Below are 27111 nucleotides of genomic sequence, written 5' to 3' on the forward strand. Positions count from 1 at the left end.
TCAGAATGTAGCTCTTTTACTTTCATTAAAATGAACACAGACCATTTTTTTAACTGTTGTTTCCCAAAACGCTTCACAAACACTCATCAAATATCACATTTTCACTGTTTTCATGTAACCGGTAGTGTTAATAAGCGAAATAAGCTGCGATTGCTGCATGTGGTTGAGAGCGGTTAATACAATCATACTGAATGGTTCGGAATGGTTTCGCCGCAGTCCTATTCTGTGTAAATTGATTATGTAAGACATGGCTACACTTGTGGGTCATGTTTTGGTACATTCAGTTCCAGTGTGAAGAGTTCTGGATAAATCACCCAATAACTCCTTGCCATCATGCCAGCGATCACTTCGGTTTAATGGCGGTGGGTGTACTGTATACCCGAATACGTTTTTTTTAAGCATTTTTGAAGGGGCACCGCTACTTCGCGGATTTTCAGTTTTCACGGGTCGTCTCCGTCCCCATTAACCGCGATAACCGAGGGATTACTGTATTTAAAGGAATAGCATTATTTAGTGCCTCCTAGTGGTAAAAAGCTTTTTAATTAATAAAAAAAAACAACCTATCTGAATAAGAAAAAAATATGATATGAACGTGCATTTTTAATATACTATTAGCGCGGTTGCAACTAAGAATTATTTTCATAATTATAGTTGATTATTTTTTCCAAATTAATCGGATTTTTTGAAACCATTATTTTTATTTACACCTTTTTTTATTCAAATATTGAATTTTTGGACAGATATAAAAAATACAAAAGATTTCCTTTCATTGTTTCATACTATAAAATAACGTGTTTGTCCAGTAACTCAACATTAATCAAAAATATAAACAAATGTTTGCTATAAACCTGAAATTATGTAAGATACTCTTTTCTTGCCACCTTGTCATACATAAAAACACAAAGAAAGAGCAATATATTTCATTTTATGTGTAGCACATTTTCTTATCCACCAAAAATATATCAAAAAGGTTGAATCTCCTTTTTGAAATTTGGCAACATTTGTTTTGGGGGTTTAATCTTTGTATATGAAGCATTCCCAATATGAAATGATAGGTGAAATACTTAAGAATCTGTGCCTTGAGTAGCGTTAAAGCAGTCATCAATATCATTTTTCTTTTTACTTTATTTTTTCTCTATATTTCTGCAGCGCTTCGTTCCCTTAAATTGTTATCTTTGTAATGTTTCATGCCAATTTTGTCATCAACTCTTAGTGTCGCAACGGAATTGACCTATGGCTATTGCCCGTCCTCAAATTGAGCTAATCACAGTGCATGTAGCAAGTGAGGTTTATTTGTACAGTACTTAACTCCAAGAAATATCTTACTGTGACATTTGCGCTCTTCACAGAATGTTGAATGTCCGAGTGAGTAAAGGGGGCGGGGCTTAGCCATAGGTCAATTGTGTGCACTCATATTTGTATTAATTCAACATGCTAAGTGGCTCATACATAGCACAACACAACCAATCGACGATCTCATTCATACAACAGACAACTCTCGTGTTCAGCCGATCAGAACGTGAGGCAGCGGCAGCCTGTGGCTGACGATTTAGGATTTACATCTTTGTATCACCAACCACGCAGATGCAGTGCACGCGCTTGTAAAGTGTTTTGTATCAAACGGTTGGACGATGTGTCTGGGGCACTTGTAATGTAGATCAGAAGTATCCAGAACGTTTGATAGGGGTGAGGTTTGTCTTTTTCCTCAGCCATAAATTTATTTGCAGAAATGTTTGAGATGGATAAAGGCATGCGAGCGGCCTCGTGATCAACGTTAACTGGAAAAAAGTTTTTTGCTTTACAGTTAGTGTTTAATTAAATTGAAGTTTACGCTGCTCTTAGGGGCCGGTCACACAGCCATTTGAGGCTGAATCACGGCTAAAATTTTGCGATTTTTTTTTCGCCCGTGGTTGCCCGCGATGCAAAATTGGCCAACCCGCTGTTCATCGGTGGTATGGCCGCAAAAAAGACGCCGGCGACTGTTCCGCTTCCTCATCGCGTCATTTCCTCGTGTGGACCACGGGTATAAAAGCTCCCGAGCCGGTGTTGTGCCCGAATCCTACGCAACCGTCACACGCGTAACATGCTAATTTCACGTATTAACACCGCGATACACGCGCAGAACATGCTGTTACCATGCTCCACCCACGATTACACGCTGAAATTTCCCGTCCTACCCATGTCTAACCACGCCCTGGCCGCGACCAGAGCACGTCGTTCTGCGTCATTTCCGCGTCATTACCTCGTGTGCCGCCTGCGGTTAACGCGTGCTCAAAGTTTTGAGCAGCTCAAAACTTTTTCGCGCGGCCACCCGCGTGTTAAGCACTGCTGTATCTCGTCTGTATGGCGACCTCAAAGCGTCCAATAGCGTCCGCCTCACAGGCAGAAATTTCTGGCCGTGATTCAGCCGCAAACGGCTGTGTGACCGGCCCCTAAGGTTGATCAGTTGCCAGTGAGAGAATATGGTACAGTGAGCTTCTGGCCATTGATTTTGATGTGACGTCGGTCACTTCGTAGTTGGCGATTGGCGTACTCGGTGGATCCCAGTATTTAATGTTTATGAATAGATAACTTTATGGTATGTGTGTTGCAGTATTTAGATAAATACCCACAGTAACCAATGTGGACTACAGTTACTGGTGTAAAGTTTCAAGTTACTGCGTTTGCTTTACTTTGAGTATATCACTGTGCCCTTGTTAGTATATGACAAAAACAAATACAGGCAAAGGTGGCGTTTTGTAATTGAAGTAAAAATAATTAATTATAAGATAAATATGATATGCAATTCTTAATCCAGTATATCACATTTATAAAACGAGTGGTGTATTTTCCATAGGTGCCTCGCCAGAGACTCGGAACACCCATACAAGGTTAGCGTCTTAGGACACTTTGATGCCATGAATAGAACTCTGCATATAATAGAGACCCTTTTCTATTGACTTTTGAGAGAAGTTTGCATAAACCGGAAAAAATAATATGGCTAAGAATCGCTTGCTGTTATTTCTATCACTGCATTTGCTCTACATGGATACTGTGACTATGGTGGGCGTGGCTTAGCGTTGAATTAGTTAACGCTTCTAATAGTTGAGTTCATCAATTTGTTGTAGTAGCCCTATCTCTTATAAGCTTTGAGAAAATGTGTATCTTAAACAACATGAGGCCCACTAAGAGGGAGTTGACATTTTCAGCCATCTTGCTGCTACGGGAACGACAAAAAACAAAATCAATGTGAAAGGCTGGGTGAATAATAACTTTGAGTCTCCTGTGGTCCAAAATAACACACTATCCCTTTGAATAAATGCACATTTATATAGCCTAATTCTTGGCAAAGCCTGCCCTCTGCTGGTCCCAACATCAGGTATTCTAGTCAGCAGTTATTGCCGTCTAGTTTCTTTAAAACCTAGCAGTGTGGCCTTAGGGGTGTGTTGTGCTTACCTTGGCCTTCTGGAAGAACTTATTCTTCAGCAGCTCCGACGAAGTCGGCCTGTCGAGTTAGGAGGCGGATCATTAAATGCAGAGGCGGCTCGTAAACGCGTTTTACGAGGGAGCCGTAAAAGCAGAAAACGCAAACAAATGAAGCGGCGAGCACCTTTTCTCGGGATCCTTCTGCAGACACATGGAGATCATCTTCCTGAAGGACTTGCCGTACTTCTTCACCATCTCCTTGTCTGTGACGCCCGTCTCCAGGGAGGGCGGCTCGTTCTGCAGGGTCAGCATCAGCACCTGAACGCACCGCGGTAGTTCGTTGCCAGGCAAATCAAAAAAGAAAATCAACACCTCGGAGGCGTGGCCTCACCTTCATGGGCGGGTATTTGTGGTAAGGCGCCGCCCCGGTGGCTAACTCGATAGCGGTGATCCCGAAACTCCAGATGTCTGCTTTGAAATCGTAGCCTTTGACCTAGAGGAGGGGAGTTAAACATGTGGCCCACGGGGGCGGATCAGGCACGCAAACAAATTAAATCCAGCCCGCGAGAGAAGTGCAAAAGAAAAACGAGCCGCAGTTTTAAATATGTCCAATGAACGTCTCCAAAAGCAGACATACAAGAAGTTGTATTTCTTTTTTCTCATTCTCTCTGTTTCTATTTCATCTTTTTTCCTCTCCCGCTCTCAATCTCGTCTCGCTTTCTCTTGTTCTCTTCCTCTTTTTGTCTCTTTTCCCTTTCTCTCTCTGTCTCCCCACCCTTTCATTGTCTCTCCTTTTCCTGCTGTCTTTCACCCTACCCTTCAGTATTTCTCATTTTACTGTTTTTCCCTTTCCTTCTCAGTCTCTCTCTCTATCCTTCCAGTTCCTTCCCTATCTTACACTCTTTTCAGTCTTTCTCCCTTCTGATAGGATTATTGTTAATTTATAATGCATTAAAAATAGCTTTACCGTTAAGTAGTATTTACTTACTTCAAAGAGTTATCACCTTGTGAACCACTCAACCTTATCAAGTATTTGCCTGAGGAAACCAGCTGCATTGTCATGTTTGTGTTACTCTGGTCTGTTCTATATTCCTTGTTTTACATGGTGTCCCCCTTGATATGATAAACTTCCTTTTGCCAACAACTCTGTGACTGAATTGTTTGTAATGAAATAGGACAAATGAGTCCGATGAGAATCAGGCCCTGAACTGATTACATCACCTCATGAGCTAAAATTATACGTATTTTGTCTCATTGTATGTTTTATTCAGAGAAGTAAGGGTTTGGAACCAGCCAACACCTTCCCTTTCCTTCAGTTTTCTCTCTGTCAGTCTGTCTGTCTCTTCCTGTGTAATCTACCAGTGAAGAACACTTAACGCCACAATATGCCACACCCACCTGCTCCATAACCTCCGGCGCCATCCAGCACGGCGTCCCCACAAACGTTTTGCGCACTTTGTTACGGGTCATGTCACCGCCCGTCGCGAGGAAGGCGCTTACGCCAAAGTCTGATGAAATATGTTAGGGTTTCAAAATTAGGATAGGGTTTTAGAATATGATCAAAATATATAAATGAGTTAATGCCATTGTTAGTGCTGTCAAAGGTCATTTGAAACCATATTAACAATACTTATTGTATTTTACCATTTACCTGGTTAAAAAAAGAGCAAATGGGGGCGTCGTGGGGGTATGTGGTTCAGGTTTCAAATTTAGCAACAGTGCTCATATGTTCTTAGCACAGCCGGATTTAAAGGTTTTACTCAATAATGAGGCAGCACGGCGGCGCAGTGGTTAGCGCATGTGCGGCACAGTTCATGTCTTGGGAATCTCCTGCGTGGGTTCAAATCCAGCTCCAGACTTCCTGTGGGGAGTTTGTATGTTCTCCCCGTGCTTGCGTGGGTTTCCTCCGGGCACTCCGGTTTCCTCCCACATTCCAAAGACATGCATTTCAGGTGAATTGGCCGGTCCAAATTGTCCTTAGGTGTGAATGAGTGAGTGAGTTGTCTGTCCCCGTGTGCCCTGCGATTGGCTGGCAACCAGTTCAGGGTGTCCCCCGCCCACTGCCCGATGATTGCTGGGATGGGCTCCAGCACCCCCGCGACCCTACTGAGGATAAGCGCAGTAGCTAAAGAGATGAGATGAGACTCGATAATGATTACTTTCTCAGGTTAAAACAGATTGATTGCTTTAAATGTTTACCATAATAAATAATATCATTAGCAATTAGTAATTCAGATTAGGGTGATGGTTTTAAAAGTAAGTTTCACAGGTGATAAACTAATGGTAGGGTTTTAAACTAAGTTTGGGGTATTAGATGAAAGTTTTCCCAAAATGGTGGGTTAAAAGATTAAGAGTGTAAAATAAAAGTAAGGACTTCAGGATCTCAAACTAGAATTAGCGGTTTGAACTGAAGTCAGAGTATCAGCTGTGTTTTTTTTTTTGGGTGAGTTTTTTTTTTTTTATCTTGGGGTCAAAAATTTTAATGAAAATGAAGGATTTCAAAAGTGAAGGATTTTAAAGTAGGATTTTGAACAAGGTAAGTTCAGATTCAGATCTACTTTATTGTCATTCTAGTACACGTGTATACAGAACGAAATGTCGATGCATCTGACCCCCACAGTTTCCTTGAATGTACAGATATAAATAAAGTTGTATTGTAATTTGGCTACGTATAGTATTTTACCATAGTGCCGATAGTGCAAGAAGAGTAGCTAACCAGATGTGCAAAATGGGCAGTCAGGTTAACAAGTCAGGTACACAGTAACATAAAAGTGTTTCACTTTTAGAGGTTCAAACACAAATAAGGCTGTCATGGTAGGAATTTAGAATGGGGTTATGGTTTCAAATAAGGATTTTAAGCATGGGGTTGGGGCATCCACCCCTCACAATATGTACTGGCCTGTGCGAACCAGAATTGTTCAACTCCCCGTCCCCCCAAAATAGTGATTGCCTTTACCTGCAATTTGCACAGAGCCGTCGTCCCCCAGCAGAATGTTTCCAGCTTTGAGATCTCTGTGGAAACAGTCACTTTTAACACTCGACGCCTTACTAAATGACCGATAAGGGGATTCAGACGTGCACAATGCGCCAGGTACGTCGTTGCCTCTTTCAGGGCAGATGGAAACACTCTTTTCCCCTCATGGGGAATGTCAAGTTACAAAAGGTGGCTGGGTGCAGATGTTTCAATATTCCCTGTCTCCACATGGGTGTAGTGGAGTTGAGATGCTTACTAGCTGTCATATTATTTTTCACTTTCGAGTACGTTTTATGACGTCTCTCGGTGGCCAAGTTACACACACTACCTAAATTCTTCCTTGTGCTTTTAGCACTCGCTTCTGGTTACATGATAATACAGCAACATCTGGCTGTAAAATAACACACACTGTCCCTTTAGGCAGGTTCAAACCCCAGTGCCAATCTGTTGCTAACTAAATATAGTGGTACCTCTTTATACAAGCGCCTTTAAATACAACAATTTCGATATACGAGTTTTATTTGGGAAAAAATATCTCGCTCCACATATGGAAAATCCAGCTCAGAGCATTTCCATAGGCTATTGCTAGCGACTGCTCACCACTATCATCAGCTTGTCCCAGTTCATGCATGCAGGCAACTACTACAGGCAAAATAAATAAAATTAGTTCATTTAAAGTTACAATAACTAGTTTTAAGTACGCAGTAAGTGCTTGCTTATCATCAAAGGTCTCTCAATCTCATACCTTCTCATTGCTTCCCTTATTGCAAATCCTCCTTTATTAAGCCATAAAAAACCTTACAGGCACAACGCGGCACCTATTTACTCACAGCAGGACAGACCATGCAAACTACTGCGACAATATTTGCAATCGACAATTACGTCGCATTTGCTACAAGTAGATGATCTAGGTAGAGCTGAAATGGGAAGGACAAAATTGGTCCAACAAAAAAGTTTTTTTTTTTTAATTACCCATACAAAAATTGTAATTTGGTGTACGCGATTTGACATTTTTAGGATAAAATACAGGATAGAGGTAAACGTTGATATGTATGCGATATTCATCACTTCTCCTGCAACACGAGATCGGTCAAACGAAAAACAAGTATTTTTGTTTGTTTCCTGTACCGAAATTATTATCACGCGTAACACAATTTGAAATGTCGTTGAGGTACCATTTCCTGTGGTGTGTCTTGGGGAAGTACAGCCTGGCGGCTGAGGAAAATGCAATTCGGGCTACAAGCACAATCCTCGAACAAATTAAGCTTGTACCAAGAGGAATCACTGACCATGATAACACGCAGACACCTCAAAACATTTTTTTTTTTTTTTTGCGATGTAAGTCACTAAGACAAGCTCGGCATTCCCACCCCCGCTTAATCCGGAACACATGAGAGTGAGTCATAAGGTCCGGTCTTGGCCCCGAGCAATTAGAGCCTTGCTGCCATCGCTGGCGGCTCTTCGGCACCAGCGTTGACACTAGCGCACGACAAGAGAAGCTCAAAGAACGTGAACTTGTCATTCACACGCTAGCGGCCCCGGCTTGTCATCTCACAGCCAGTTCTATTATACTTGCAGCAAAGTGGGAAACGGGAGCTTGAGGGCGGCATACCAGTTTGCCATTGCCGTGCCACCTCATGCATATTCATGAAGAAGTGCGACAGTTCAATATTTATTTTATCTGCGCGACATTAAGGAAGGTTTTTTTTCCCAGCCTCACATTTATCACAACGAAGTGGCCAGAAGCTATAAAGTGCTCGAAAGTACCCATTTACAATGTCATCGCCATGGCATCAATGACCTTTTGCATGTGGGGAATTAGGGAGGCGGGGTTAAACGCCACACTTGCTTCCTATGGACATGATGCATATGGACGTTTATTTACACAACAGACAAAATAATGTGTGGATGACGTCGTTATGAGCCACGGCGTGTTTTTGCGACAGCCATTTTTTGTTCGCCGTTTTCTTCTCTAGCAACTCATGTTTCGCAAAGTGGCACCATTTAGGCAACTCCATTCTAAGCTACAAGAACCGATAGTGGTGATTTTTACACAGTGTCTCTTTAAAAATGTAATCCTCTTTTGTCACTTCATGGTATTTTTTTCTGTTAAAGTCATAATGCTACAAATGATTATCATTGTACTCTACATCAAGATAATTAAATTGGCAGTTTTTCCTATAAACTCATAATACTGTATTTTTCAGAATATAAGGCGCACCCAAAAAGCCCAATTTGGCCACATATTTTAAAGTTCACCGAGCAATCTGGTGCACCTTATACTGGGGGAAAAGGTGGATAAAATGAGAAATACATAGTTACATTTAAATCATACTGCATACAGTACCTGTTCTGCCTTTGAGAAACATATACAGGTACAGTCGTCTTCAAGTGCCCTCTTGTGGTTCACAAGTTAATCGTTTGCTGCTCATATTGATTTTCATTGTGAAAGCAGATGTCATATCTATGAAATACATTAATTTGAATGCATATAATTTTTATGCAACCCTAGATCTGCATAAACCTTGTAATCCAGTCCGCCTTATTTATGAAATATATATCAGAAATTACTACTTTTTGGGGGGTGCGCCTTATAATATGGCTTTATAGTGTAGAAAATGCAGACATTTTTAATTTGCATTAATTTAATGATTATCATACTTTCATCCATCTGTCATTGCAAATGTATAACCACTACTTTGTTCTCATCAGGTTCTGATCAATATTGTTTTTAATGTTAGTTTTAAGCAATAATTTACACTCTTAAATATTTTTGAAAAGTGTTTTTTTTCTTATTGTGTCATTTATTATTTTTATTTAGACTTTCTTCTCATAAAAAGTATTTGGAGATCAAGATATAACAGTACTTCTCGTATTTTACTATTTAACAGGTTTGGGGTGTAAGGTTTCAAAATACGTAACAATGCTTAGAACATTGTCAGCGCTGCCAAAGTTAAAGCTTTAACTCAATAATTTATGCATTAACCTCGAGTTAAACCATTTTTTAAAATGTTTAAAGCTTTAAATAGGATTCTAAAATGGGGTTTGAAATGACGGGTTTCAATGTCAATTGAAGTTTCCAATTAGAGATTCGAACTAGGGTGATGGTTTTGAAAAATAAGTTTAAAAATTGGGTCATAACCTTAGGGAAGGTTTTCAAACGGAAGTTGGGGTATTAAATAAAAAGTTTAAACAACCGTTAATGTCTAAAATTAAGGATTTCGGGCAACTACAAAGGGTTTCAAACAACAGTTTTATTTATTTATATTTTTATTTTTTTAAGTATGGTTCCAAACTAGAGTAAAAGTATTTAAAGTTTAAAATTACAGTTTAAAGACCAGTTTACGTTTCCATTTAACATTTCAGACTGAGGTTATGGTTTCAAAATTAAGTTTCCATTTTGGGTTGTAAACCAAAGGTAGGGTTTCAAACTGTTAAATTAGGGTTCTGCAAAAATGTTCGGTTCCAAATTAAGGACATTATTAAAATAGATTCACAACAAGGGTTTGAAACTGGGGTTGGGGTTTTGAACTGAAATCTTGATATCAAATTAGGGATTTCCACTACTATTAGGGTCTCGAAATAAGGATTTACAAATATTTGAACAGTGGGTAGGGTTTCAATTAAAGCTTTAAACATTTTTTAAGAAAGGGTTTAGCTCCTATTTTCTTCAGGTTCGACCGAATAATTTTGTTACAAAATGTTTTCATTGATATAATGCATTTTTGTCCCTTGTAATATAGCATTGTTCTTTTTCCCTTTTTTAACGTTTTGTTTACCTGTGAATCTGTCCGTTTTTGTGGAGATACTCGAGGCCCTCTAGAACATCTTTCAAGATGGTGGCAATGCTAGCCTGATCCAGGACGCCCGATTTGTGTTCTCCTCGGGCGATGATGTGCTTAATCACGTCCAGAACTGAGCCTGACCCCAAAAAACACAAAAAATAGATCAAAAACACATTTTTTTTTGTCAATTGTTTTACAGTTTTGGGGGGGCAGAACTTGCGTGCCATTTTCTTTTTTTTTGCATGCTGTACTTTGCACCAGACTCCATTTTATCCATTATTATGTATTAATAATTTTACACGTTGTGTTAGAAAGGAACAAGCCTCAATTTAGTTGTGTATTTTTGTGCAATGACAATATTATTTTTGTGACTGCCACCAGAAAAACAAATGCGGTGTGCTGTTCCAATGCCAAGCAATATTTTACCTTTGAACGGACAGTGTGTATTATTTGATGGCAAAATGTTGCTGATGGTGTAGTGCAACTGAAAACAAGTGCAAAGAAGAATGCTAACTACGGAGACTCAAAGTTACCAAACACAGTTTTACTTCTCAGGTTTTTTTGCAAAGCCTTTTGGAGACTTTTGGTTACCCGTAACAGCAAGATGACCGACAATTATGTCAGCTCCCGTTATGTACAATAAATGCTCATTTCTCTGCCTATGAGTATTGAACAATGCATTTTGAATAATAGTTTGTATTTTTGCTTATTATTGAAATCCATTTTGTCCTTTTTTTTTACTGACGGATTACAAAACCTTCACAAATTAATTACAATTAGAATAATTTAGTAAACCAGATTTTTGGCCTGTGTAAGAAAAGGATTTATCTAAAAATAGTTGAATTAAAAAATATTTACAATGCGCACAAAAAATGTTCCCTGAGCAGATCATCTTGGTCATTTAAGGTAATATTTTTCTTATTTTACCATGTTTGTTTATTTTTTGCACAAGTTTAGTCAGTGTAAGCAATTAGAAAAATATTTTCCTAAAGATAGCTAAATATAGTTCACCAAAAAAATCCACATTATTCAACCTCATATATTAATTTAGCAGTAGGTCAATCAGAACCCATTTTGCATCTCTGAAGAGCAAATAATACGAAAAACAACAACAGCTGGATGATGAACCTGGTTTAGCTGAGTCAAATCAGGAGGCTTTTGGTAAACATGGAAAGCCCTTCCCCAAAATCCCGGCCTGGAGAAGGATGGGCGCCACCAGGCTGTACTGGCCCAAGACACGCTATTGGAAGTGGTGCCCCAATGACCTTGGTGGTTAAGGAATCGAACCGTGAAAAACGGTTAAAAGCGAACCAAACATCAAAAATGAGCTCACAATCAGTATTTTATACCCACTTCATTCAAAACAAATTCTGTCAAAGTTTGTACCTTCAAAATAAAAGCTTACAATTTGAAAACAAGTGCTATATCGGTCTATTATTTTGGATGGTCTGTTTTTCTGATCAGACGCTGTGCCAACTTGTCGACAAGCACACAGGCAGGTTTCTTATTGCCTGGATTTGCTAATAAAGCATTGCATTGTGTTTTATTGCAGCATGTTGAAAGATTTTATAATTTATGACTTTTGGTTAAAGAAAAAATCCAAAATACCGATTTAAGTGAGTGACCACCTTGAGGCTCTATGTTTGTTTTCCAGGAAACATTCCTGCACTCGGCCCGACTCGTATTTCGTCCTGGCGGCTCTGGGACCGGACGACTCCGACGGGATTTCAATCAAGTAGCTTTCTCCGAAAGGAATTTCCCCGATATCCCAACAGGGAATTGCCACTCCACCGTATCTGTTACGCTGCTTTGAGGTATCGAATCCTATTTTCACTCGTGATTGCCACCTCTGACCTTAACTGGAATTTCAGTGTCAAGTTTGGCGCACGCTCTGCTGCGACAGAACCGACCGTACCCTCCAGGTACAGTCAGTGAAAATTAATTTCCCTACAAGAACCGAATGAATTGAATTGAAGTTCACACATAGCAACATCTTATTTTCTATTTTGAATACAGACTACAAAAAATTGCTGTAGCTCAGGAGGTAGAGCGCTCGTCTTGGGATCAAGGGATCCCAGTTCCCTTGATCCCGGCTCGTCCGTGTTACATGTCGAAGTGTCCTTGGGTAAGACACTGAACCCCCAATAAGCAGGTTAGCGCCTTACATGGCTGCAAGGCCGCTCTTGGGAAATGTGGAGCACATTGTAAAGAGCTTTGGGAAGTTATTGACTTGAAAAGCGCTATATAAATGCAGATCATTTCATTTGCTCATTTTTTTTAATGTTATTACAAATTTCTTTTCAAAAACAATAACTAAAATGAATAAGTAATTTGCTACTTGATATTATTTATATATAAAACATTAGAATTTAAAAAAAAATATGTGTATTACATTTTTACCGGATTTTTCAAATAAAATACTTTTAAGTTAATCCCAGCTTGCAATACTTTAACTCATTTTACAATATTTCAACCTCATTTTTCAAAAACAAATCATCACCTTATCATGAGTTCTTATTTAAATATGTTTAATGTCTAGTTAAAATAAGGACAATTGTCTCATATGGCAGATTGGTTGGATGGATCCCTTAACCCAGGGGTCGGGAACCTATGGCTCGCGAGCCATATATGGCTCTTTCTATGAATGTCTATGGCTCAGAGACAAATTTGATTGCATGCAAAATATCTCTATTTTGTTCGAAACCTGAGTTATTCATCCTATTCAGGTACACGCAAATCCAATCCAAAGCTAAGTAGCCGATGATACTTCGCAGTATATATAGGGCACGTTTTTCACTACAATTTACAGTCAAGGTGTCACACAAAAAAGGGGGGAAAAACTCGTTTTGGCTGTACAACGCTAAAGAATCCTTTATATAAAAGTTCACTATATAATCTGTGTTCAGTGTTCAGATACCTTATGATGAATCCACAGAACACACTGTTAATACGCCAAAACACCGGAAGAGAACTTAGTCTTTTGATTGGGTGAGTGGGAGGGATGGGTGGAGCCATGCAAAAAGCGCAAGCACTCCCTCCCATCTCTCGCCCTACGCCATCTGCGCCAAAAGTGAGCTCACCAGGCTCCCTATTTGCAGAATGTTGTGACGTTTTTACACAATAACTGCTTGCAACTGGTTTTGAAACCAATATGTATGAAAAAAAAGGGTCAAAAGGAGTTTAACCGATCTTGAGTAATTGCAAGAAAGAGACAAGTTTAAAGTGGTATGTTTGTTGATTTTGGGACAGGGGCTCTGGCATTATTCTCTTTTCATATTTTTTATCAAATCATCAAAAATAAATGTGCTGAAGACTGAGCTTTTGTCTGGGGTGCGGGTTTAGCAATTTTGTAAATTTGTCTCATAATATATGGTGTGGCTCTTTCCCAAAATAAAATTAATATTTTTTGCTTTTATGGCTCTTTGAGTCAAAAAGGTTCCCGACCCCTGCCTTAACCGCTAGGGTCATTGGGACACCATTTCCTGTTGAGTGTCTTGGGCAAGTATATCCCCAGGCAAAATGTTTTATTTTTACCAGAAACATTTGTTATAAATATATTAAAACAAGAATAGTATTTAAATTAAGACAGTGTTTTATTTAAAAAAAAAAAAGTTAAAAATAAAATTGTAAATATAGTAATACAAAAAAACTATTTTTTTAAATTTTTGGCGGGAAAAATAAATAGATTAAAAAAATACTTAAAATATCTTTTTTTTACTAAAATAAATTCATATTTATTTTTATTTCACCAGAAAAATCTTTAAAAATAAGAAAAACATTTAAAATCAAACAGTACATAAACATAATTATTTTCAGGTTTACTTAGACAATCAAAAAAATGTTGTTGAAATATAATAGGAAAAAAAAAATCAAAATCAGCTAAAATGACTACTAATAGATTAGTTTATCGGTTATTTAATTTTAATATTTCATAGGTTATTTTCTAATCATACTAGTAAAACATAGGTAAATGGGAAAAGCAAACTGAAAATTAAAAACATTTAGATAACAAATCCTTTGAGGATAATTTTTCAAATTCCATTTTTAAAAGTTATAAAATAAAGTCGTAATGAGGCTAAAGTAGACTTCAAATAAGAAACATTTAATCAACCAAATATAAACGGATTCATTTTTTAATTCGAGCAAAAGGGAAACTATCATAAAATAGTGATAAAACAAGTTAAAAATCGAATACAATCTGAAAAAATATATGTTGGAACTAGTTGAATCGAAATAAAATACATATAAAGGACTGTTTTGCTAATCTTACAAAAAAAGTCAAAGATATGATAAGAAAAATACTTTAATTAGCAACATTTAAATCACAACTAATTTGAAGAATGTATTTTAATTTACAGAAAAGGTCAAATTATATTTGAAATAAGAAGAATAGTACAAATCAATTAGCAACATGTAATTAACTAATCACTTTAAGGATTTTTTTCCAATTTAAATGAAAAAAGTAAAATAAACAATAATAATACTTGAAATTATCATCATTTAATTAACATATGTTAATGCTTATTTTTCTAATTCCACTTTAAAAAATAATGTGATTTAAGAAAAACAATACTTAAAATTCGCATCATTTTACTAACCAATCCTTTTGAAAAATAGTTTTGTACTTCTACTAAAAATAAATAAAAATAGCAACATTTAGTCAGCAAATCATTTACATGATCATTTTGGAATTCTATTCACAAAAAGTGGAAATAGAATGAAACAAAATATGCTTAAAATGAGCAGATGATTTGTGATTTGAGGTAAGAATGGTTTTTGTGTGAACCATTTGTTGCAAAAAACTTCCAAGCATCCCTCTTGTCTAACAGCTGTAAGGGGCTGTCGACATGAAAACGGATCCACAAAGCCTGGACCGCCATTTTCATGGGGTCCCTCCCCCGTGATTTGAAAGAGCCAAACCACGTTCTACATTCCCGAAGCCTGAAGAACAATGTCGGCCGCCGCAGCTGCCGCTCTTCCTCAGCGCCGTAATAGCAGCCCTACTGCCGAGACTGTTATTACTGCCGCCCTATCATTAGCTCCCGTGCGAAGGGAGTTCAAGCAGTAAGAGTCTAAAGAAGGTTTTTGGCTTTAAGTGAGTTCCAATGACATCACGTTCTGATACTCACCTCCGCTTAGAAGCTTCATGACCAGCCACAACTCGTCCTTCACTACGAAGGACGTGTAGTAAGACACGATATTGGGGTGATGGCATTGGCTCATGGCTTGGATCTCTTTCTGAAAAGCAAAAAAATATATACCATAAAATCCGGACTATAGAGTGCACCTGATTATAAGCCGCACGCACCACATTTTGAGGGTATTATTGATTTTGTCCTTACACAAGCCGCACCTGTATACAAGCCGCATGCGCCAACATTTAAACATGCAACACAGTTTATCCCAAACCTGACCTTAGGTGCCACGATTGTAACTGCAAATATAGTACACAATCCATCCACCTCAATCGGCAACATTAACGGAAAATGATACCGGTAGTTAGAATTTAATGCAAACCTTTAAAGTCCAGGTCAGTTGAAAGTAATCCAAGGAAAAAAATGTATATTTCCAAAGTTAAGGGTGGGAAAAATATATATCCACTATTGTCCGCTGCAACAACAAAGAGATTTAACTCAGCTTTACCCCACTTCCCGTCAGCCCGCGTTTGCTCCGCCCCTTCTTTTTGATTCGCTCGTTGAAAACTAATCACAATAAGTCTCTAAAATAAATACATTACAAAAAAATACAGTTGCAAATACATATCATACATGGTTACACATATTTACAAAGAAAGACGGTACACCGAGAGAGTTTTCAAAGCTTTAATAATAATAATATAACTTTCATCCCAAACCGTGACTGTGAAAGGTACCACCACGCTACTCCTAACACGCTCGCAACGCACAAAGCGTAGCTGTTAAAAAAAAGCCGTACCGCAATTGCGAAATTCACGGTAAACCGTCCTCATCTTTCTCCTCATAACTGTCGCCATCAAGGGCGTCTTCCTCATAATCGGAACGAACCTCTGTCCTCTGTCATACGGACAATTCGAACATAAACTAAGAGGATGCAGTCTACCTCGGCGCACAATTCCACCGGTCTAAATTTTACCTTTCGTACTCGAGTGCCGCTGGTGGCCGTTAGAAAAATTACATAAATCGGCCGCTTCACTGAATAAGCCGCAGGGCTGAACATTTGGGGAAAAAGTAGCGACTTATAGTCCGGAATTTACGGTAAGTAACTACCGTCAAATTTGCACCTTACAAAAATCTTCATTAGCTCAACTGGTAGAGCACTTGCATGCAGTACAAAAGGATCATGGATTCGTACCTAAGCCATGACAACTACAACTCTAAGTCCAGCTTTTAGTTTTGTATGATCACGGTTGATACAAGTAAGAACTAGCTCACTTTTGCCACTTGATAGATCGCGGCCCAACCCCACACATGCCAACTGAAACTATTCAAGTGTATTCAGTTTTTATTGGATGATCATGTTCAACAGAAATATGAACAAGGTATTTCATAGCCCCAGGAGCTCACCTACTAAAACACTTGGCCTTCCATACAAAAGGCAATGAAATCAAATCCTAGATCTTTCCAACTAAAACTAAATTTTCAATTATGTATGATCAGAATAGATTCAGGTATTATTTAGCTCAGTTACTTTATATTCCCAGTAGCTCACCCAGTAGAGCACTTTCCGGCATACAAAGAGTCATGTGAGCAGACCTCAGCCAATTTCAAATAAAATGAATTACGCTCAATCATATTTCTGCATTGCATGGCTTATACGAGTATAAGATAGCTCAGTAAGAGCTGTATCGGCTGTAGCTCACTTAGTACTCACCTGCCACACATAGGGGCATTGGAATGAAACTCAAGCCATGACAATTGAAAACATTAATTCAGTTTTCAGTGTTGTTTGACCACGAATGATAACAGTATAAACTAGATCGATACAAAATGCTTCCTCAGTAGCTCACCTGATAGAGTTGCCCTGGCAAATACAGGGTGATGGGATCAAACCCTAGCCATTTCTACTAAAAATATTCAAGTTTAATCAGCTTTTAGTATTTTTTGACCAAGTTCAACAAAAAATATGAACGAGGTCATATTCATATCCTTGGTAGCGCAATCGCTTGCCATACAAAGTGTTACAAGTTACAACCCTAGCCATTACCAACAATCATTTAAGTTCATTCAATTTTTCATATTGTATGACCATGATTGATAAAAGTACTGGCTCAGAGTCATATCACACTATCTTTACTCGCAGAACCAGAGATGTTTGTTAGGAATGGAAAAAACAAAGTTGTTCTGCGAGATACAAAACAAACGCAAAAAAGCACAACAAGGGAAATAAGTCTTTGGTGTACCTAACGATGAATCGGACTTTGAATGACATGAAATAAATACATTGCAAAATTTTGTTGGTATCCTGTTAATAGTTTTCAATAAATAATTTGAGGAGATTCTGATTCTTAACTGATTTTGAAGAAACGCACCGTGGGAAGTAATTCAGTCACCCCGAAAGATATCAACACATGGCTGCATGTATTCAACAGCGTTCGTCAAAATTTGGAATTCGCAAAATAAATATGGTATTTCCCCCACACCCTTCTCTTTTTTAAGCCTGACCCATTTTCATGCCTGATTGTTCTTATTTTCAAGGTAACGCTCATGACGAAGCAATTATGAAAATGGATTAGAAATGACGTCAGGTCACCGAAATGCGTCATACGTGAAACTGCAAAGAGAAGCTTTTATGTTGCCAATAAAAAAACTGTGTGTGTGTGTGTCCTTGAAAAGGAGACAGTGAGGTCATGCCTGAATGTAATCACCAGTTAATGATTTTATTAAAAATCCCAAAACGGATTGGTTGATTGTAACCAAGTATGTGTAAATGTTATCTATTTTACGAAAAGAAAAAAAAAAGTTCAACTGAACAGAAAGCCCTTCAATCTCTTTGTTTTGTTTTTTTTTCCTACCAAGAATGTCGAAGCTTCTGCAGCACATCATTAGGAGAGCAACCGATCACTAGAAAACCCCCGGGCCCCAGGGTATCGAGAAAATGCATTGCTCGCAGATTTCTCAGCGCCCGGCATCTTCTGCTGACTCAGCACTCCCGAGCGCCTTTGAGACGCAAGCGACGTCACAGTTTTACGACCTGAGGTGGATTCAAATTCTTACCGGTGGATTTCGACTCATTCCCTGCCGGTGACAGGAATAAAGGTCTAAGCTAAGGAATAGTTTAAATGTCACTACTACTTCAATTTGACACTTTCTTTTATTGTCATGTAGCATGATAGCATATATGATCATTTTTTTAATATCATGACTTAAATACAAAGAAAAATCGGCACCAACATCGTGGCTCACGATGCGATTTATTCTTTTAACTCTCATTCTTGTTTAATCAAAACAAAGCATCATGAGGGCACACAGCATTTGATGATGCGATGTGATTTCTGCCAAGTGCTCTGAATGTCAAAGTGAAGAAATTCAAGAAGCGCAGGTAAACGGTGGGACTAACTGACTCCATACGGTAGCCAATTGGCTTGTCATCTGTTTAGAGACGCGCTTGAATGAATGAACAAGATTCCCACTGTCTTTATGGAGTAAGATCTCAGTTTTGACAGAATCAGCGGGGAACTGTCTAGTAAAGAAACTAACTCATTACGCCGCAATTAAGACACTCGTTTGCGGACTCTGTTCGCAGCTGTCAATCTCAATCATTCAAAAACATTCTTAAATCAAAACCCAATATACTGTACTGACTAAATTTCAGAAGCCGGCACAATTCACAGAGAAGAGACAGAGTTTTGCTACTATAACATAAAAAAATTAATATACATGCTGACGCTGCTGCCCGTTTTTAAGCAACACCAACGGACGTGCGACTATCTCTCCTGTTCTTAGCTCTGTTGCACCCAATTTTTAATGGTGCTTCAGCACAAGGGTGTCGCTGGGAAGGGCGTTTGCCTTGCCCGTCTGATGATGATGTTAGCAGTTATTTTGTACCTCGTCACTCTATAGGTCTTTGTTTTAAATGTAATGAAACCCGTGGATTGGTTCCCCCACACGAGTGCTTGTACCTCATTTGTTCTGTCCTGTCTTAATACAATCGATCAGGGTGCAGCCTGCTTCAGGCGAGAAAACAACCTTAACTTCCTCAACTGGAACTACACAGGATGAGTAATACGGTTAAGTGCAGAAAAGTGCTCCATCATCTCCACCAGGTAAACGCGCACATCGCCTTTCTGCAAGAAACTTCTCAAGGTATATCACATGCACTGCTAGTACCAGGTAGGAAAGTCAGGTCTTTCACTCCACTTTTTCATGCAGACCAAAATTTGTCAACTTAACGTGTCACATTATAATCGCCGACCACAATGGGAGACATGTAAGGGTCAGTAGTAGGCTTTCAATATGAAGGTCCTGCATCTCAACATTTATGCCCCAACCCCAGACAATAAAGATTTCCTCAGGTCATCTTTTTCCATGAACCCAGATGTAGCATCACATTTTCTAATTGGTGGCTGTGATTCAAACTGTCGGCTTGACGTTGTGTTAGATAGGTCCTCTAAGAAACCCACAGTCATATCCTCTGCAGCTAAGATAATAAAAACATGGATGAATTAATTATCTATATATTCCAAGATCAGGGGATGGTATTATTGTAACCCATCCAGTCCTTAGCGACATTTTGTTATTAAGGGCGTCACAAATAAATGTGACTTGACTTATACGACCTCTGGAGATTTTTCAATCCATCTGGTCTGGCATTTTCTTTCTTCTCCTCCATCTACCACCCATATACACGAATATATTTTTTCTAAATAGATGACAGGCTCCTTTACACAATCACTAATAGTCCCAATAACCCTACCGTTATATCACATTATGCGACCATTAGGCCACCCTGGAGGTTGAATGACTAACTATCGAGTGAGGAAAATTTTTTGAGTTTACTTTCCAATCAGGTTGACCTTTTTTCAAATACAAATGGGACCCCATTGATCAATGCATCTCTTCTTTGGGAAGCATTCAAAGCTTTTATTAGGGATGGGATCATTTTGTTTGTCTCTTATGAAAAGAAACAAGAGAGAATATTGTCTGTATGAACATGCTGTATTGGGATACTGGACAATATACAGTATATGCTACATCACCAACACCTAATGCGATTACTGTTAGTCAGAGTATTGTTCTATATTCTTTATCAATTATCCGTTATCGGTCAAATCATAATACGCTACAAAGCCAAAGGGCCGAGACACTAGCTCTCAGCCAAGAGGCCGAGTCAAGGTCCTAGCCACAGAGCCATGCAGCGATCAGTGCAAATACACCGTTCCCGGAGGTACTGCAATACCGGGCCGATGCGTGGAGTGGACAGAGCAAGCTCAGTTGCTCCATAGATAGTACACAAATCCAGAACCTAAAAGCTACTTAACTATATATTATAAAAATTAACTTTCCCCTAAAATATATAACATGCTTATTAATATGTTTAACAGGTCTTTTATCAAGGGTTACCTCCCACACTCACTAACCCAAGCCATTATTTGTCATGTTTATTTGTATAGCCCCTAATCACGAGAAGTCTTAAAGGGCTGTACAGACGATACACAAACATCATCAACATACAATATAGATAATAACAGAATGACCGGTTGACAGCTTCCCGAGGTCAACATCATTCATAAGCTTTTGAACATATGTATGTTTTAAGACTAGATTTAAACACTTCCACTGAGTTTCCATGGTATCCTGCTTCTCCTCCATTAAGAGTTCCTTTGGACCCTTGTAAAAGTGATATGAAGAGTGTAAAGGGCTATAATGCCTAAACCCTGATTCCGATTTTGTTGTGGAAAGCCTCAAAATGCAGTTGATATTGTGCACTTTAAGCCCATATCAATGTGAACAGCTAAAATAACAAAACTTGTGTCACTGTCCAAACATTTTCGGGCCTAACTGTAGATCTGCCTTTTTAATATTTTCAACATGTTTGTGTGTAATATATATACATATACACACACATTTATGAGGAATAACAATATGAAGATGACAGGAAAAACTGAAAAAGCAAACCATTTTAGTTGATGTGGACAGTGCGAAATGTGTTTTCTGTTTTCATAACAACAAACACTCAGTTTTATACCATCATATACCTTTTGTGTCAGTTTCATCTGTATATTGTGGCAATGTCTGTAAACATTAATTCATTCATTTTTGTTTTTCGTCTTATTTTCTATCTATCTATCCACCTTGGGCATATCCCTCAAGAGGGGTGACCAACAGCAAGACAAACATACACAAAAACAAAGAAAATAAAAAAGGGAAAAAAACAGCAAAAAAAAAACGCACAACATTTTTTGGACCATGGCCAACCCAGATGCCCAAATACCCAAACAAGTTAGGCACCTCGGCACCTAATTTGGTCATGCTTTCGTCCTTCCAGATGAAACGGGACACAAGAAAGCGGCCATGTCACTCGGGTCAGGGTGACACAACACACTCTTCTGTTTAACAGCAGGGCCCGACAGCTTTCACTGGTTTACTCCTGCCGTATCATACAGGTGCCTTGCCCATCCATTAAAACACGTCCACAATCCCACTATCCTTTCACAACACCTCTCCACTCCTTCCTATCACCTACAAGAGCTCTAGCTTCCATTATATTTAGACCTCTTTCCATCCATCCACGTCAATCGCGGACTTCCCCTTGGTCTCCTTCCATTTACTTCTGCTTTTCTTATTTTAAAGAAAGATAAAGACACTCTAGAGTGTGTGTCATATCACCCATTTAGCCTATTGGGCGCATACTACAAAATGTTGGCAAAATTTCTGGCAACACGGCTTGAATCTATTCCTTCCTCAGTAATCTTACCTGACCAGACAGGATTTCTCAGAGGTAGGCATTCTTTTTCTAACCTATGGCGCTTATTTTCAATATATTATATAAACCACAGCATACTGCCACCACCGAGGCAGTGATTTTGCTGGATGCTGAGAAAGCCTTAGACCGAGTGGAGAGGAGGTATTATTTCTGGATTTGGAACGAAATTTACTCCATGGATCCAGAAGCTATGGTCGGGCCCTCAAGCTTGAATTAGTACGTTACCTATTCAAACCAATTCTCCTTGCAGCGGTCAACATGCCAAGGTTGCCCAGTGAGCTCGCTGCTGTTCTCTCTGGCTATTGAACCCCTTACAATTTCACTGCTCTCACAAACTCAGAGGAATAATTTGGTACAATTTAGAACAAAGTATCATTATATGCAGATGACTTGTTGTGATATGTTGCCAACCTCCCCACATCTATTCCTGCCATTTAATCCAAACTGACAAAATTTGGTTTACCACCAGGTTACAAAATTAAACTTGATTAGAGTACAGACGCTGTCCTACTTACAAACGATCGTTCGTAAGTTGAATTTGTTCGTAAGTCGCTTTAGCGCTATATTTTGTATGTTTAAGGTTTATATAAGTATGTTTAAGGCTTGTATAAGTAACCTGTATTGTTTTGTACCAAAAAATAATCATTTCATAAAATAGTATGCTCTTTAAAAGATAAATAAAGTTAAGTCCAACTTACTTTTGGAAGATGAGCTTTAAGAGTTAGGCGACTTTCCTCTTAAAAAGTGGCCGAAAAATACAACCATATTCTCAACAGCATCAAGCTTACATATTCCACTTCATTTCAAATGAGACAGCTCGCATCTTCTTTCCAGAAACCATATTGAATGGATGCACGAGATATTAAACAATAAAAATGTCAAAGTTCTTAGCGGGCTGGAGATTCAGTATAGAATGTTTACACACAAACTAGGAAGAGGAAGCGGATTTCTTCTTCAGTGTGGATGCTGGGTGACCTCTTATGCCTGCGGCTTAAAATGCAGTGCGGCTTGTAATCAGGTGTGCTTTAGTCCGGAATTTAGCGATGGTAATGCTCACCAAGAGTTCGTCCATGTTGGTCTGGCACTTCTCCAGGTTGATGCGTTTGATGGCCACCTTCTCCTTCCTCGGCGTGCAGTAGGCGGCTTGCACCACAGCCGTGGCCCCGCTCCCTACCCAGGAAAAAAAATGTGTTAAAAAACTCATAAGAAATATCATGTGACAGGACAATTATTTAATGAACAAGCCGCTGTGGCCACACAGAAGATCTTTCAGCAGGGCTGCCAGATAATTTAAAAAAAAAAATCACAATATCGGAATATATAATCAGAAATAAAAACACAGATTGACCACGATTAGTATGCGATTATTATTTTTGAGTTCCTGTGCTGAATTTGCTCACATAAATGCAACACAGTGCCATCTAGTGTTCAAATATTACACAATGTACTTTTAAAAAGCGCCACAGTCTTTTAAAATTCGGAACAAGGTCAAGCCTTGCCGGCAACGCTGAGATCAATTTTTCCATCCCCAAGAAGCTTTTACGTGCAGAAGAATGAGAAGGCGGGCCCGTCCACCCTCCACTAAGCTTTTCCTAACCCTTGGCCCTCTCCTTTGCTATGCCCAAATATTAACAAAGCGCCCATTGTTTGCACTTTTCACTGAGCCTCTGAAGATTGGAAACTCGAGGAGGAGGCGAAATCTGCTCCCTAAGTTTCGTTGTGAAGAAGGAAAACCAGTATGTAGATTTTTCTGCTTGCATTTTTTAGCGAACGGGACGTGATAATCTAAAAGAATCGGAATTTCCCCTGTCATTTCCTGGATGCCACAGAGCAAAAAATGTTTGAAAATTCCAGTGATATTAAACTAAATTTAGAAGCAAATGCAGTGCTAAGAAACGTGTTGGGCCCCAAGAACTTTGTCATATTGCCACATTTCAGGATTCAAGCTTCAAGCTGAAAAAAAAAAAAGAAAATATTTGAGGAATCAAAAAAGTGTGAGGCACAATTGTGAAGCAAATTATTTCAATAATTATATTTACAACGTGGAGTAGGTATTACAAAAATATCGCCCCTATGTTCTCCCAGCTCAGCAAACTGACTCCAGAAGTATCCTGATGTTTTCTGTATGACCCAATGTTGACCTAAATGAATAACAGAGTTTCAGTTTAAATGCACCTGCTCTGTAATGGGCTCAGTGGTCTTTGAAAGAAAAGCTGGAGCACACACAGCATTATGAAGACCAAAAAAACCTACCAGGCAACTTGTGTAAATGTTGCAAAATCTTCTTGTATCTCAATACTACTTTGGAAAATTTCCACATCTCTTGGAGCACTTTGCAAGCCAAAATATCAATATGGAGAGAGCATAAAACCACTTCAAACCTACCAAGACCTTTCTGTCCCTCTAACCTTTCGGCCAAAACAAGGAAAAAACTAACCGGAGAAGCTAGCAAGAAGCCCATAGTCACATTGGATGACTTGCAGGCATACACAGCTGAGGTGGGACAATCTGTCAGCAAGACAACTATTAGTCATATTCTGCATAAATCTGCCCTTTGTGGAAGAAGAAAGCCCTTTCTGAAAGAATACCATAAAAAGGCTTGTTTAGCATTTGCAAGAAGCCACATGGTAGACAAAAATAATATGGAACAAGGTGCTCTGGTCAGATGAGACCAAAATTTAACTTGTCGGACGTTTTCTTTGGAGTAAGAGTAACACTGCACATCACCCTGAAACCACCATCCCCACTGTCAAACATGGTAGTGGTAGCATCATGCTCTGGGGTGTCTTTTCTTCAGCAAGGACTGGGAAGATCGTAAGGGTTGATGTTAAGGTGGATGGAGCGAAACTCAGGCCAGTTCTGGCAGAACATTAGTTGGAGTCTGCAAGAGACCTGAAAATGGGGCTCATGTTCACCTTCTAACAGGACAACGACCCTAAACATAAAGCAAAATCTAGAATGTAATGAATAAATTAAAACTAAATATATAAGGGTGTTAGAATGGCCAAGCCAAAGTCCAGACCTCAATACTATTAAGCCAGTGATTTTCAAACCACTGTGCCAAGGCACACTAGTGTGCCATAAGAGATCGTCAGGTGTGCCGTGAGAAATTATCCAATGTCACTTTTTAAAATTTAAAATTTTATCAAACATTTATGAATCATTTTCTGCTAATATTATGTCATTGTCAAGTGTCTGTGCTGTAAAAACTGGGGGTATTATAAATTATATTGTAATTAAACAATGTTCAGTGTCATTTTATAACATTTTTGGTTAGTGGCTCAAAAAAGGTTGAAAAACACTGCTATATGCTAGAGAGCATTTGTGGAAATATCTAAAAATGCTGTGCACTATCAAACCTTAAGGAACCTCGGCTGTTTTGTAATGTAGTATGGGCGAATATTTCTGTTTTAAGATGAAAACCTATAAAGACAGAACAATAACACAAATAATTTTTTTGTTTTTCCACGATTGTGTCCAAAATGTTGTTGATTCTTAGAAAATATATAACTTTGAAGCCTGGATGATGGTAATATATCAAAATGTTGTTGGGGAGCCAATTGGTTTTCAAGGTGCTGTATCTACTTTCTACTTCTTACTTTGTCGAACAGATTCAATACATTTTCTGTGGGAATAAATTGAGAATCAATGTTGATCTTGGCCGGAGGGTAAGACAATGACAAAAGTAAAGACATCAGCAGTAATGATTGCTGACCAAGCCGAGTTCAAACACTTTCTCGTAATCGTTGCAACGGCAAGACAGAAAAACATGGTTCAAACCAGCACAAATAAAAGTGTGACACACTCCCAGGGTTTACCAAGACTGAGGCAAACACACACAGGCTAGTATATTTCAACCTTTTTCTGTATGTTTAGAGTTAACATTTTTATCATTGATGCTAAAAACACAAGATGGACTTCCCTAAAGAAAGATTTCTTTGTGTATGCTTCAATTAGTAAAAATATTTCATCTAAATGTTTAACTTTTTTACTTAGGTTGCTGGATACCAAAAAAAAAAAAAAAAAAAAAAAATCAGCGTTATTTCTAAAAAAAGATTTAACTACTTAGCTTTTAAATTACATTAATAATATCATGAAGAGCTGAATTTAAAAAATAACACTTGTTTCCTTTCACAAAATTTGAATATGTACCGGAATTAATTTTATAATTACAAAAATAGTTGTTTTCTTCTTTGAAATTTACAGTGTGTCAAATAATGTGCACTGCTCTCTAGTGGTCACAATTGATTTCCTAGGCGTTTTATTTTCAGACTAATTTAACTTTGCATAACTAAAAGTACTTTCAAATATAAAATACAAAAATTAAAATACATAGTATAGCATTTGATTTATTTGATAAAATTTGAAGACAAATGTCAAAGTGTCCTTGGGCAAGACACTGAACCTCTAATGCACTCGGTAAGCAGAAAGGTGCCTTGCATGGCTGTCGCCACTATCGGTGTGTGTGAATGAATGTGTGTGTGTGAACGGGTACATGTGAAGCACATTATAAAGCGCTTTGGGAGTTTACCATTGACTTTGAAACTCTGGAGGTCACAAGAAGAACTACACTAAATTTTCAATGAGTTATATTTCTCAAAAACTTTAACATTGCATCTCTCAAATTACATTAATTATTAATTATTTCAATTATAAACTTGCCATGGTATTCTTTACAAAAGAGTTTTTTTATATATTTTTCAAAAGATAAAATCGTGGAAATAAAGCTGGTTTTCTTCATTGAAACTTACTGTGTGTCAACTAAACTGTAATGCCCTCTATTGGTCACAACCAGAATTCTAAGTATTGTACAAAAATAGCTTTTAAAAAAATATACAGTACACGTAACCATTCTTGTTTGTGGTTTACAATTCAGAGATTTTTTTGAACTTTTTCCAACTAAGGATAGAATTAATCTAGCCACAATTTTTAAATTGTGCTGACGAACTTTTGCGCCGGAATAGAAAAATAAGAATAAATAAGAACTTATTGGTTGGTTTGTGGACGCGGCCGACAACAGTGGATATATATTTTTCCCACCCTTAC

The 27111-nt window shown here is 38.4% G+C and overlaps 1 protein-coding gene across 2 annotated transcripts in view; it reads right to left on the reverse strand.

The window, feature by feature from the left end:
• oxsr1b (oxidative stress responsive kinase 1b) overlaps positions 1-27111 on the reverse strand; it is a 57729-nt gene that overhangs the window by 13651 nt on the left and 16967 nt on the right. For both annotated transcript variants that reach the window (XM_088322641.1, XM_088322640.1), the window contains exons 2-9: positions 23123-23235; positions 15294-15402; positions 10159-10300; positions 6362-6417; positions 4804-4913; positions 3797-3898; positions 3590-3723; positions 3436-3484 (exon numbers count right to left, since the gene is read on the reverse strand). In XM_088322641.1, the coding sequence (XP_088178767.1) occupies positions 3436-3484; positions 3590-3723; positions 3797-3898; positions 4804-4913; positions 6362-6417; positions 10159-10300; positions 15294-15402; positions 23123-23235 (815 nt within the window). The remainder of the gene's footprint in view (positions 1-3435; positions 3485-3589; positions 3724-3796; positions 3899-4803; positions 4914-6361; positions 6418-10158; positions 10301-15293; positions 15403-23122; positions 23236-27111) is intronic.

The sequence above is a fragment of the Urocampus carinirostris genome, chromosome 18 (assembly GCF_059441175.1).
Source record: "Urocampus carinirostris isolate Australia breed hairy pipefish chromosome 18, RoL_Ucar_1.0, whole genome shotgun sequence".
Lineage (NCBI taxonomy): Eukaryota > Metazoa > Chordata > Actinopteri > Syngnathiformes > Syngnathidae > Urocampus > Urocampus carinirostris.